Consider the following 13,857-nt stretch of genomic DNA (forward strand, 5'->3'; position numbering starts at 1 on the left):
ATACAGATATTTTCGAGAGATTTTCGCTGTCTGTTAAGATTATTATCTTGTTGTGAAGTGGCTCAAATCAATAATTAGGGTTAGACCAGATTAAAGACGACGTTAACGTATTGTCGAAATTTTAAAATATAATGAAAAATGCTCAAAACTGAGCTAGCTTCCCAAATAGGAACTCCAAAGTGTGATGGGCAAGTGTAGCTTCACAATGAAGGGAAATGTGCAGCGTTGGCCTAGGTCTCTTCCACGTATGAAATTTCTACTCATCTAATCTATTTGTAAACTGTGTTGCATAGATGAAGACATTCAACGCCAGTCTGGTTCATTTCAAGCTTCGCGGCCTAAAAGCTAAACTAAACGTTGCTGTTGTAGCATAGGAGTTCGTTCTTACAGACGTCGCAGTGGTGGCCAACAAAGAATTGCGATCTCTCCCAATCTTTTTGCAAGGCACTTTGTGATGTCCAGTCGATGTGGATAAGTGATTCTGTGAAATTGGCTATATACTAAGGCAGCTCTTGTTATTTATCAAACTTTTTGAAGCACTGCTATATTTGCGAAGGTAATGAATTCTCTGTACGACTATTTCTTCGATTGCTTCAGCTTTCGTAGACAACCAGTAAGCTTTATTTGAAGGAGCATTTCGAATTTACTTTTCAGCGGCCGAACTGTATACTATTACGTGTGAGTTCGTAACAGATTGAGTGCCCGCAGAACAGATGATAGTTTGATGATTTCTTTTTTTTTCCAGAACACTTCAGAGTTCTGGAACTCTTTATATAAAAGTACTCATACAGCTCTGTCGTACTGAAAAGTACAACAGAGGAACAGATATATTGGACTTATACATCTTTGAACAGATACTTATACTCATTTGAGAAAGTCTCAAATGAGTCAGCTCGCATAGAGATCTCTCAATACTGTGAGCTAAATTCTAAACTAAACGGAAAACTGATACTCTGTCCCAACTTGTATAGTTTTCTCTCATCCGCAGAGTAATTTCCAGTACCTTCGAATTCTTGAAATTATTGAAAGGTATACAAAGTTACAGTTACACAAGGCTGGATACAGTTGCAGTTACATAGGGATCAGACCAATTACAGCTACACAAGAAGCGGGCTAAAATAGGGCCAAATGATCGCCAACTTTTATGACTTTCGTCGATTTCTCGCCAAATTGGTGAAATAGCTATTTGCCTCATTGTTAAATGGACTTAGCCCAGTAACCCTGTTTTCCCGGCAATGCTTCGCACTTTGAAGCCTTTCGTATTATATAATACGAAGAGTACTACAATTTACAAATAATTCAATTTACATGTATACAAAATTCGTAACAGTACATTGTGTTCTGATATATGTGGTTTTCGCGCGCTGTAGACTCACACTGTTGCATTCGTTAGTTTTTTTCAGCAATTTTTCTGATTTATATGTACGATCAAGATATATTAACACGCTTTATATTAGGTTTTGAGATCATCAGACTATTTTTGAAGGTGCGCGATTTTTTTTATTCAGAGTGTATTACATATTTTTGGACAGGGAAGATACTATACATTTCTTATCCTGTATGCACATACGTGCAAGCGTAGCTTTCAAATGAGAGAATAGATTGTGCATGTCGCACTGCGGTAGAAATGAATGTGCTAACTGCTATACAGAAGTTCCTGATGAGCAATAGAAAGTAGCAATAGAAAGATAATAAGACACTCTGTAATACATATTTGTTTGAAGAACGAATGTTAAGCTTGTAAGTCATTTTATGTACTGATATTTTTGTTCATTATTTCAATTAAAAATTTTAAAGTATTCCTATTTTTACAGTCTGTTGGTGTTGCATATTTTGAGTGGCAAACAATAAATTATTGCAAAAACTAATAAAAAGTATAAACAAGGTATTAAAAAGGGAGGATGAAATACCCAAAACCATTTTTGAATCTCTTAAACTCGATTTTGCAATTGGGGAAAACAATATTCGTTTGAATTTCTGTGTATAACTAGGAAATACAATTGATAAAAACATCAACTGGGAGAGTACAAAATTGTTGCGTATGTACGGGTTCCTAACAGATTGAATGCACACAGGTCCGATGATAGGCTAATAAAATTTATTTTTATCAAATGAAACACTTAAAAGTTCTATAATTTTCCACAGAACTACTCGCACAGATGTTCACAGTATCGAAGAGTACAATCAGTAGTTACACTTCAAACTCTTAAGGACGTTAAACACAGCGAAATGCAAAGTCCATCTAAAGAGAAAGCTAACCTGGAACTATCTCCGATCTCATGCTGAACTAATAACTTGCAACAATAACAAAAACCACAAATGCTCTCTTCGGCCTTATATAGTTTTCAACTGGCCGCAGAGATATTTCTAGTACTTTCTGCTTCTCGAAATTACTGGAAAGCAATATGAGGGTCGAATTACAGTTGCAGCTAATATAGTGATTTCAATTACAATATGGTGATACAGAGACCGCACTAAAATATCGCCAAATGGTCTCCAAATTTAGCAACTTTTGACGATTTCTCCGCAAATTCTGTGACAAAATAAGTCGCCATAACTGTTGCCACCTTGGCGATATCTCGATAAATTACCAAGGTACCCATTTACTCAATGTTAAATGAACTTGCCTCTGTATTCTTACTTTTCCGGCATATCTTATCTGTTTTAGATTTTTATTATGTTACATTACACAGAAAATAAAACAATTTCACATACAATTGCACTAAAATCATCCTACAAAATTCGTAATAATGTTGTTCCCTTTATACAAATAAATTGCAAATTTCTTTAAAGACTGTTAAGGAAATAATTAAGGAACGTTTTACATATAATTATGTTTATCATATCATGCTTTTGGTTGCTTTTAAAATTTAGATTTATTAGTTTATATTTACATTTAATGGTTATATATTCTTTGAAAATTTGAAATAGTTAAATGAAATTATGCTATGCAAAATTTTAACACTGAATTCAATAATAATTTTAAAACATTTAATAATATGCTTTAAAATATAGATAATTTAAAATTTAATAATACACTTTAAAATAGTTCTTGGCTCATTTTAAAATATATGTGTGAGGTTTAAATTCAGGGTAATTACTTTTTATTCTATTTAATATTATAAAACTTATTCAGAATTTTTTAATGCTTCAGTGTCTGATATTGAAAATGAGAATTTGCAAATCTATTGTAATGAATGATTACAGCAAAGCACCTTTTATACTTTTATACGTCTTTCATAAAGGATGTATAAATAAGAGAGAATAAATGAAATGCTAGTCTAAAATGCGATGCTTATATTTTAATTATTGGATTACAATGCTCAGAACCGGCTTAAGATCCTTTAGAGGCCCTAAATACTCAAAGGTTTTTGGTATCTTTACACATGTTTACACCAGATTTTCTTCATTACGTACCTCTCTCGGTTTTGGTTTAGCTATACCACGTTTCCCACAGGGAAACTGGTTATTGGAATTTTTTTCGTGCCCTAAGCATGTGCTTATATTGTCAATCCTAATAATGTTATTCTTATATTACTATCTTACTTCTGCTATTATATAAAATTGTCATGCCTTAAACAGGTACCTAAATTTAAAATAATGTTAAAGCGTTTCAGTTTCAAATCACATGAATTCTAATTGTATCATATAAAACGTTTAGAACTGTGAACGATCATACCATTTTTCATATAGGTCATCTTGTCTTCTTTTTCATAAACGATTTTAATATACTATATGAAAAGACTAACTTTTCTTTTGAAGAAAAACATGCCACACGTAATCTCAGGCTCTTTTCGTAAAGTGAGCCGTAAGCAAAGCACAATGAATGAAGTTATTGATATTTTTTCTCATTGGTGTCATGACTAACAAAGACATTTCTAAAAAAAATATGTAGTGTATGATGTACCGCTTTTAGTCAGTCATTTATTTCTTAGATGCCGCTACTAAAATAGTATTTTTAAATATGAAAATAAATACAAATAATTAATAATATATAAATGACAATAGTTCCATTAATAAATTTAACAACCTATTCACTTTTTAATTCCATTAAATTAAAATTTCATAGACTTATAATTCACTAATAATAGCTTCATAAAATAACATTATTCAATAGGTATTATATTCAAAAGCGCGATAAAATGACAGCAAATGAAAATGATTAAAACAACCAGGTTTAGTTGCGCCATTAAACAAAAAAAAATGTTGTTGTGGCTTGTCTCACTTGTCTGATAGCAAAATCAAAACAAGCCCACGAAATTCGTCGTGATAACGAGTGCAAGATTGCGCGTGTCTTTGGCGATACGGGTTTTCTCAGTTTTCCCTCAGTTTTGATGAAGAGAAACCCAGGGAGACGGGTGCGAGGATCTCCCACACCCATCTTCCTCCACCACTAACCTTCTTTCGACCTAACTTTCGTCTCGCCACATACTATTTAGAGTGCTCTCTTGCCGCACGAACACTCTACATTTACAAACATCCATACTTTCTCCGGGACTCGAACCCGGACCCTATGGTACGATAGTTAGAGTTGCTAACAATTATTCAGCTTCGGCGGCTCAAAAAATAAATAACTTTAAAGACGTAGATCGCATACTTTATTACCGAAATTTCTGTATACTCTGTTCTGTATTTTAATTCAATTCATTGGATTTCTTTAAGAAAAATGTAAGCTTAATTATTTATTTTATATTTAATTCCTCACTATTTTAATTTATGTCTTAAAATCCATCTTTAATCATTTCTTCGAAATACTCTAACGGGAAAATTTTAACACTTTTGAAATATTTGGCTTTCGGCGATTTTATAAAGAAATATATCTTTTTTTTTTTTTTTTTTTTTTTTGTTTGTTTCATAAATACACTCATGTCCATAAATTAAGGATAATGCAAAATCAGGCAAAGGAAGAGTTAGAAGCAAAACAAATTTGACTTATTTGTAAAGCTTATTTATTAAACAAAAGGTAAAGAGCAAAAAAAGATGCTATATGTTTGATATTATTAAAAAATTAGCTATTTTTTCTCTCTGGAGCAAATTACAAAAAAAAAACCTATTTACAAAAAACCAATATTACATGATTGGTATGGTTGGTAGTACATTGTATGTCTCCCAGACGATGCAATACAGTCCGTACAACGCCTAGGCATGCTGAGTATCAAATTATCGATCTGATCTTGGGGGATATTACACCACTCAAAAAGCAATGCTCTCCGAAGTTCCGGTAGACATGTAGGAGGAGGTGACGGGCTGTAACTCGTCGGCCAAGCATGTCCCACACGTGATCTACTGGATTCAAGTCCGGTGAGAATGCTGGCCAGTCCATACGGGTGATATCCTCCGATTGAAGGCATTCGCTTACGATGTTTGCACGGTGAGGACGGGCGTTGTCATCCATAAACGCAAATTGTGCGCCCATGGCGCTCCGAAACAAACGTACATGTTGTTCCAGAATGACGTTCCGATAGATTTGGCTTGTCATGGTTCCAATTTGAACATGCAGGTCAGTTCTGGAACCCAGAATAATTCCACCCCAAACGAGCACTCCTGCACCACCGTAACGGTGTCATTCAATTATGTTTTCTTGGTGGTAACGGGTACCTGGAGCTCTCCATATGAAAGTCCGGCGAGAATCAGACTGCAAGCTAAAACTGGACTCGTCGGAAAACATCACACAAGCCAACTGTTGCGGTGTCCACAATGCATGCTCTCTACTCCACGCTAACCACAGGCGACAGTGAGTTGCAGTAAGTGGAACGCATCTAACAGGTCTACGAGCATATAGACCAATCTGCCCTGAGCGTCTGTACACGGTCTGCCTTGAAAGTGTCGTACCAGTGGCTGAAGAGAGCTGGCGAGACAGGTCTGAGGCTGTGCTCCGCCTGTTCTTTTCGGCAGTAATTGCCAAATACCGCTTCTCATTCGGCGTTGTAACTCTGGGGCGACCTGTGCTGTAACGTCTACTCACATTACCATCATCTTGGAATCGTCGCCAAAACCTGGAGATGACACTCTGGGCAATTCCAAGTTCGTCTGATACTTCCAGTTGGGTACGCCCACATTCCAGACGGCCGATAATTCTATCACGTAAAAAATCATCCAAATGCGTCCTTTGTATCATAACTATTCGATTATTGCACTGAAATGCTTATAAAGCGCCTGCGAACAGTTTTACTTCTTTTCCTGTATTACTTATATATCACTCTCTTACACACTCGTCATTGTGACGTACCATCGGTGTCATCTGGTTACTTCCCGAAATTTGCATATGATTCTTGAAGATGTGTGTAGTGATTTTACAGGTGATATATTTATTTTAGAGTTCGATTTCCGCGTGACTCCGAATTATCCTTAATTTATGTACATGAGTGTATTTTCTCAGATTAAAATAGTGAAGCCGCCTTTACTTTATTGATTCCATAAAATTAATTACTTTTAAAGGCTGTGTTTCTGGCAGATATGGGATAAAACAGGTCACTTTTATCATAGTTAAAAATACTTTTCATGTGTTTACTCTCTCCTTTGTTGGATAAATTCGTGTTCTCTAAGCATACCTTTGGATTCCCTAATAGAAGATATGGGTTTCAGAGATACATTTCAAATTTATGTAACCATCCAGGCGAAAGCATTTACACTCTGTTGTAAAGCTGTTTCTTCTACCTTTCCACTAGCGCAACCTCATTTATTAGCTTTAAATAAAAGACATCCAGAAAATGCCTTAATCTCGGGCGCTTTTTCTCCTCTGATAAGAAACTACTTCTGGGAATTTTCCAAAAATTGTTGCTCTTTTTTCTGTTTTAAATGTCAGAAAATATCGCATTATTTACACGGATATACTTAGTATCTTTAACAATTCGGCAGTTTCCAGTCCTGTCTTCTTGTTTAGTTTTGTCTTTTCTTTCGTTTCGTACATATTTTAGCAGTAAGTTACATTTAAAAGAAATGTAAAGGAGAGATAATAGTTAAATTAAAACATGTTTATCGAAAGACACAAAAATGAAGTGTCTCTCATTAGAAAACTCATCTGGTCAACAAATTCCGTTATCTATTCTGATCCTCCAAACGCTAGCCATATTTCCATATTTCACCAACGTATCTAATTTACAGTTTCTAAATGTAACAATAGAAAGAAATAGCATTTCCCAATTATATTGACATATCTGCAAATGGAAACATCGATGAATAAGTCAGGAGAAAAACTGCAAATAGTCAAAGTTATGCGTTGTATAAGTGATAATATTTTCATATTGATATAAGCCTGAATGAATCAAGATAGAGATGAACATGCAAAAGTATTATAAATGAGAAACGTATAAACGGTGCTTCAGTGTAATAAAGCGTATATTTCTAAATTCCACTTCTAGCTGAAGCTATAAATTTTTGCTTTCATTTTACCCACAGGATAAGTGACACCTTTTTATACAGACTACTGAGACCTTGGCTGTGGAATGAATTCATATACTGCTATTTCTTCCCTTCAGGCTGGAAACATCGAAAAAATTTAAACCTTGTCCATCAATTTACAAGAAAGGTAATTTTCAACACTCTTAGCTTCAAAGTAGTTACATGAAGTAATTAAATTATAAGGTTGTAGAGTTATTAGGATTTTGCTGAATGACAACTAAGCAAACCTTCGCCGGGACTCGAACCTGGACCTCTCGAATACCGGCTGACTGTGGTATCGTTACACCACTAAGACATGCTGGCATACAAGTGCTGCAAAAATGTGCAATTTAATTTCATTTGCAGCTTCATACAAGTAAAAGCTTATTAATTAAAAGTCAACTTTTAGAGTCTTTTACTCTGCGTAAGTTAACTTTAATTTGTGCTATTTAGCTTACACTGACAATCGCTTTTATCGCTTTTTTCACATATGAAAATATAACAGAGTCGTAAAAAAGTTTTAAATAACATTTTCATTAAAGCTTGAACTTGTGCGTATAAATTAAAACTCCAAAAACAAACTTGTGCGTACAAATTAAACTTTGCCGTATTTTGATAATAGAAAGTTGCAATCACGAATTAAAGTAATTTGTAGCAGAAGACTATAATATAATTGCTAGGTAAGTATAATCTCGTTTGTTGAACATGCAATCCACCCTGGTTGTGGTGGCTGCTGGTTGTAGAATTTCTTTCCGCTGATCAGTCATTATTGCGATTGGTATGACTTTTAGGACAGAAGCCTGGTCAGTGGCGTAAAATAAAATGAAATATAACTGGCCTAGCTAAGCTTAGGCTCAAATTACTAAGTGTGCAATTGAACTTCGGCCAGCAAAATTCATATATATAGACAAATAAATAAAATAAAATAAATAAATAAATTCAAAATGAAGTAATTAAAAGTAAATTAAAAATCATATATGACTTGCGCTAAAGCTGCAAATAAATCAATAATTTATAATAAGAAAACTTTCGATGTACGATCTTCAAAGAACACAAATTCAGTTTAAAACCATGAATGAAAAAAAATTTTAGTCAGAATTATTAGTATTTTAAATAGTAGTTTCAAAGTTTCCTTATTATAAATTATTGTGAATTGCTGGTTTATGTATATGTTACCATGAAAGACCGAAATTGGAGAATGTCGACTTTCACCAGAGAATGTCAACATTCACCAAATGCGTCGGTGAAAGATCGAGTATTGCATTACATTCTTGTACATTCGGACCCTCACCGGTACATGTCGACAATCACAGATATGCTCTGGTGTAGGTCGAAAAGAGAGGAGTATATGCACACGCTGTCATTGCAAAAGGAAGTGTTCCACAAATAAATGCAGTTGTAAAAGCAAGGGCCTCTTGTGCAATTCAAAGTGTCATAATAGTTTAAGTTGTTGCAATAAATAAGATATGAATCACGTAATTTAGTATGTTTTTAACTTCTATTATTTTCCTTTCTCATTTTGAATGTACTGTGTGTTTTAAGTTCTTATTTTAAGTCTGAAGTGCATTTTTTCACGATTACGGAGAAAAAAATATAAATTCTCCTATGTTCAACATTCACCATTAGTACATGGTGAATGTCGACATTTACCGGTGTAAGTAAGAAATAAGAGTATTTGGAAAATATTTCGGACAGACACCAAGCGACTATGTGAATGTTGATATTCACTGGTGAAAGTCGACATTCTTCTGATTTCGGTGTTTCACCGTAACATTTGTTCATATATATATACAAAGATTAATATTTTGGTCTTTTGGAATTTGAAGAAGTCAATTTTGTAAAAATTATAAAATTTAACTTTTCGCACTTTCCCTCGATCTCTTTTATTATATTTAGGAATATTCGCTTAAATAATGATTTAAATACATATGGCTTTTATCTTACAATAGATGATAAAAGAAAAGAAAGAGTTTTTACTGAAAAATTATACCTCGCAGTCTAAGAATGAAATGGAAACAAGAAGAAAAGCATTTTTGGAACTTCTCTTGGAAAATCATTTTAAAGATGACAAATTTACCGTAGAAGACGTGAGAGAAGAAGTCGATACATTTATGTTTGAGGTACAGTGTCTTTGTTGCATTCCACTTTTCTTCATAATAATTATTGATGCTTAAAAATACAACTTCTGGTCTTAAAAGCTGTTTCCATATCTCTTAGAGCAAATTTTTAGCTTTGAAATATATATGCTTGTGTTTATTTAACTCAACGATTTTAATTGTTTCGATATCCCTTTCTAAAATAATAATTTGAGTTAAACATGGATTCCACTTATTTCTAGCAATTTCTCTGAAGTTATTTCTGAAGAAAATAGTTTAATAGTCATATATTAATGGCATCGAATATGATAACCAAGATTATTTGCAGTTCTTTACAGTTCACTATATATATCCCATGAAAACATATTCTTCTGCAAAATACAACAAAACATGTGTTGTGTTTTGAGGCTGTAATTGATGACACCCTCACTTGAATCCCACGATTAAAGGAGGTCAAGGGATAACGTTAAGGTTATTTCATTTCATGCTTCAGACAGCAGAGCCAATAGGGGAAGTTTCTTCGAAGTTCTTTAAGCCGTGATACACAGTAGTTGCAGAGAGAATTGTACTTTATGGGACCTCCGTATGGGGCATAACTGTTACTACTAAAATGTAGAATCTGCAACGCTCAAGACAAAAGAACATTCTTCCTAAGCATTAGTAGGCGAGCAAAAACAGTATAGTCTTCTAAGCATCAGAGGCCTTACATTTAGTGCATTCGTAGCCTGTGCATCTGTTAGTTCAGCTCGAGAATGCAACAGCACTTGCGTTCCGACTCAAAGCTATAACAAGTTAGGGGATAGGTTTATGTATATACTGACTATGCACAAAGTATTCCTGAGCCACCTTATCACCCGGCTGAATTCAATATTTCAGTTAACTGTAAAGTGCCGGCCGAATTCAGAGCCCCACAATTTACACTTGATGAATCAAAATAGGAATGTGGCGCTGGCAGTGGATATTGTATACTACATGGAAGTCAGATCATAAGGACCTGGTAAAGAAAGCTACAACTCAGTTTTTCAGGCTGAGACGGTTGCATTAAAACTTGCCTATAATTTGGCTAACAACTTTTCCAATATATATATATATATATATACAGACTTTGCTTCTAGCCTCCAGGCAATCCCTACTCGTCATAGAAGTACAAAAATTCCTAATAAATATATCAGACAAGTATAGGCCCAAAATACAGTGTAAACCTGCCCACACTGGAATACTGGATAACGAAATTGAAAATGTAACAGCCAACAATTTTATCACTTAAAAAACAATGTAGATCTTCATATTAGGACAAAGTTAGTGTTGCCTTTCACTACCCGATTCGGCATGTGAAGCATTTAAATGAAGCATTTTTACATTTTTAAATGTAGCATTTTTATATGGCCTTGGGATGTTGCTTACTGTGATTAAAAAGATTGAATATTTCATACCGAGGTTCTGGTTGAACCTGTAATGCACATTGAATGAGTCCAGAACTTTGTGATTGGTTGCAAATCTGCGGATATGGCAGCTTATGGTGGTATCTTGCATAAAATTCTTGTCGGGTGTTTGCCGAATGTAGCTGTATAAAAGTTGAAGTGGATTGTTGCTTATACATGAAGAAGAATGCTAAGTTATGTTTCTACAGTCTGAAAGTCCATTTAATCGACTAGCTGACTGATTTAGCCTCATCTAGGGCAAATAATTGCGCTTTATCGAAGCTGTTAATTATATTATCAGGACTGGTATTCCTCTTTACTTGCCTTGGAAACATGAACTGTCCTGACTCGGAACAGGGAGCTTACTAAAGCTATGTTCAATAAATTGTGAAGTAGACAATACACACAGGAAGGGTATACGAAACCCTTCATTTTTCTATCTTTACATAGATTTCCGGGCTTCGGAATACAGAGACCAACCACTTGTGGTCTGAACGTAAGAATATAAAAATATTAACTAAAACTCTAACTAAACTAACTTTGGATTAATATACAAGTGCCTACTTTAAGATTGGCCGTTAATTAACAAAAAGCCGTATGTAGTACAGAGAGCTGCTAAAACTACGATACGTTTAAAATTATCAAGAGGATTAATCCTCTGGCCTTGAAGGCAACCAGCAAACGAGTAAAACTACTATGGCCAGCGGCCTGCTTCTAATAACTCCTTCCTCTCACTTGCTTGGCAAAAAGCCACAACTTAAGTACTTGGCGTTAGCAAGACAAATTTGCATAAATAAGTTAAAGCTTTTAATTCTGGCCGGAAGTAGAAAATAAGAAGTGATAGTAAAGATTTAAAATAAAATAAACGTTAGTAAAACTTAGGATCCTTACAATGTGTATTGCTTATGAGGATGACTTAATATATTATTTATTAAAAGTATCGGTACGAATTTTGTACATATACGGATAATTTTAGTGAAATTGTTGTATTATTCTATATAATGTAACATGAAAATCTAGAGGGAGGATGCTTTGCCGAAAAGTTAAGAATACAGGAGGAACTCTATCTCGCTAATAGGTCGATAGGCTCTGCCTTATCTTAAAAAAACGCATGACTCTTAAAGCGATATTTAATCATTCGCATGCTTCACTGCGATTCATTTATCACAGCTTCCAAATGTCCGATTTTTCGTCATTATCTCCCTGTCTTTAGGTTGTTTACCTATTTCCCTGGTTCTTTTATTTTTGGTCTTTATTGAAGAAGGTTTTGTCAGCAATAAATGAAATTTAAGTTATGGAAATTTCATTCCTCCACTGATTTTCAGCATAATTTTTCTTATTAAATTTTATTTCATCTGAGTTATTTTTATAAGCTGTAGACATTTTAATACTTTATATGAAGATTGTATGTCACGACTAATATGTCGCGCATTCCTAATTTTCTCCACAAGACAGTACCATTAATTATTAAATTTAATTATTAATTTAATTATTAATTTAATTATTAAATTTCATTAATAAAATCATTAATTATTAAATTATCTTTTCATAGTGTTTGAATATACTTGAATAAATTAGTGCTTTCCTTTCTTCGAATATTCTCTATATAAAAGTGGAAGACAATTACCTACATAATGAAATTAGCCAAACTACATAAAATTTAGAATATTTATTTCAATATTAAAAAGTTTTACTTTAGGACCACATTAAAAATAGTTGAATAATTTGAGTCCTGCATTGTACAGCGAATCTAAGTCACTCTGAAATTCTTTTGCAATGGTTCGGTCACAGAATTGCAAAAGAAATTCCCTTCCTATTTTGGGGTTGCAAGAGCTTCCCGTTTTTCATATTTCAAGGTTGGGAGTTGTGATTCATACACTTCTAGGAAACTTCCAATGTTTTGAACAAGTAACTTTATTTGCTGTAATATGAATTTTTCTGTATTATAATATTGGCCTAGCATAAATGATTCATTCGTTTTGAAAAGGCTACATTTTCAAAAGTATTTCACGTACACACATGAAAGATATATGAAAAGAACCAGAAATTCCCCAAGTTTATACACCCTCTACAAATATTCAGTATGAGCCCCTTTGGTGACACGAAACCCGTCCAGACGATAATCGAGCTCATCGCATACATTTTGTAGAACTGTTGTCCGGATGTTCGTCCTGCCAATTGACCAGATGTTCGGAATACTGTAAAATCTGTAAAGGAAGATTTTGCGTCAACGATTGCATTTCAACCCGTACCATGTGTAGCTCCTGCAACAATTAAAGCAGGAGGATTACGCCCGTCGACTAGATTTTTGCGTCAACATGCAGGAAGCATTAGAGGACGAAGATTTTACCGCCAAGTTGATATTCAGCGATAAAGCAAGGTTCTACTTTTCTGGGAAACTTCGTGAAATAGTGAACAAAATTTTGTGAGTATGTGGTTCTTTTCATAAATTTTTCGTGTGTGTATGCGTCTTTTGAAAATATTGCCTTTTCAAAAGGAATTAATCATTTATACTAGCCCTACAAGTTACGTTGCTATTAAAAGTTTTCTCAGAATCTTAATTTAGACTAAGTTTTTCTTATTTTTAAGGGTCATGATACTACTGCAATGGGAATAAGTTGGGCACTGTACAATCTAGGATTGTATCCTGACATACAACGGAAAGTCATTGAGGAACTGGACAGTATTTTGCAAGAGGATAAAGAAAGATCCATATCTTTTGATGATCTTTCAGCTATGAAGTACATGGAATGTGTTATCAAGGTTTTTATTCTTATACCTACCTGCATGCTAACAAGATATTTTTCTAACTTTGATTATTTAGATTCGAAGCATAAGACATATTGCTCTAACTCGATTTTTTTTTTACTTAATAGTACTTTTTCCTGAAACTGTAAATTTCTTTCTTCACCTTTTGTTATTATTGTGTTTGTTATTACTGTTATCCAGATGGTACAGTG

At 34.0% G+C, this 13,857-nt stretch overlaps 1 protein-coding gene across 6 annotated transcripts in view; it reads left to right on the forward strand.

Moving 5' to 3' along the window:
• Nucleotides 1–13,857, forward strand: part of LOC118192978 (cytochrome P450 4C1-like) — an 86,729-nt gene that overhangs the window by 48,957 nt on the left and 23,915 nt on the right. For all 6 annotated transcript variants that reach the window (XM_085814091.1, XM_085814092.1, XM_085814093.1 and 3 more), the window contains 3 exons: nucleotides 7,399–7,528; nucleotides 9,330–9,500; nucleotides 13,487–13,660. In XM_085814091.1, the coding sequence (XP_085670217.1) occupies nucleotides 7,399–7,528; nucleotides 9,330–9,500; nucleotides 13,487–13,660 (475 nt within the window). The remainder of the gene's footprint in view (nucleotides 1–7,398; nucleotides 7,529–9,329; nucleotides 9,501–13,486; nucleotides 13,661–13,857) is intronic.

The sequence above is a fragment of the Stegodyphus dumicola genome, chromosome 3 (assembly GCF_044657685.1).
Source record: "Stegodyphus dumicola isolate Sdum_Otavi_A_Nest chromosome 3, ASM4465768v1".
Classification (NCBI taxonomy): Eukaryota; Metazoa; Arthropoda; class Arachnida; order Araneae; family Eresidae; genus Stegodyphus; species Stegodyphus dumicola.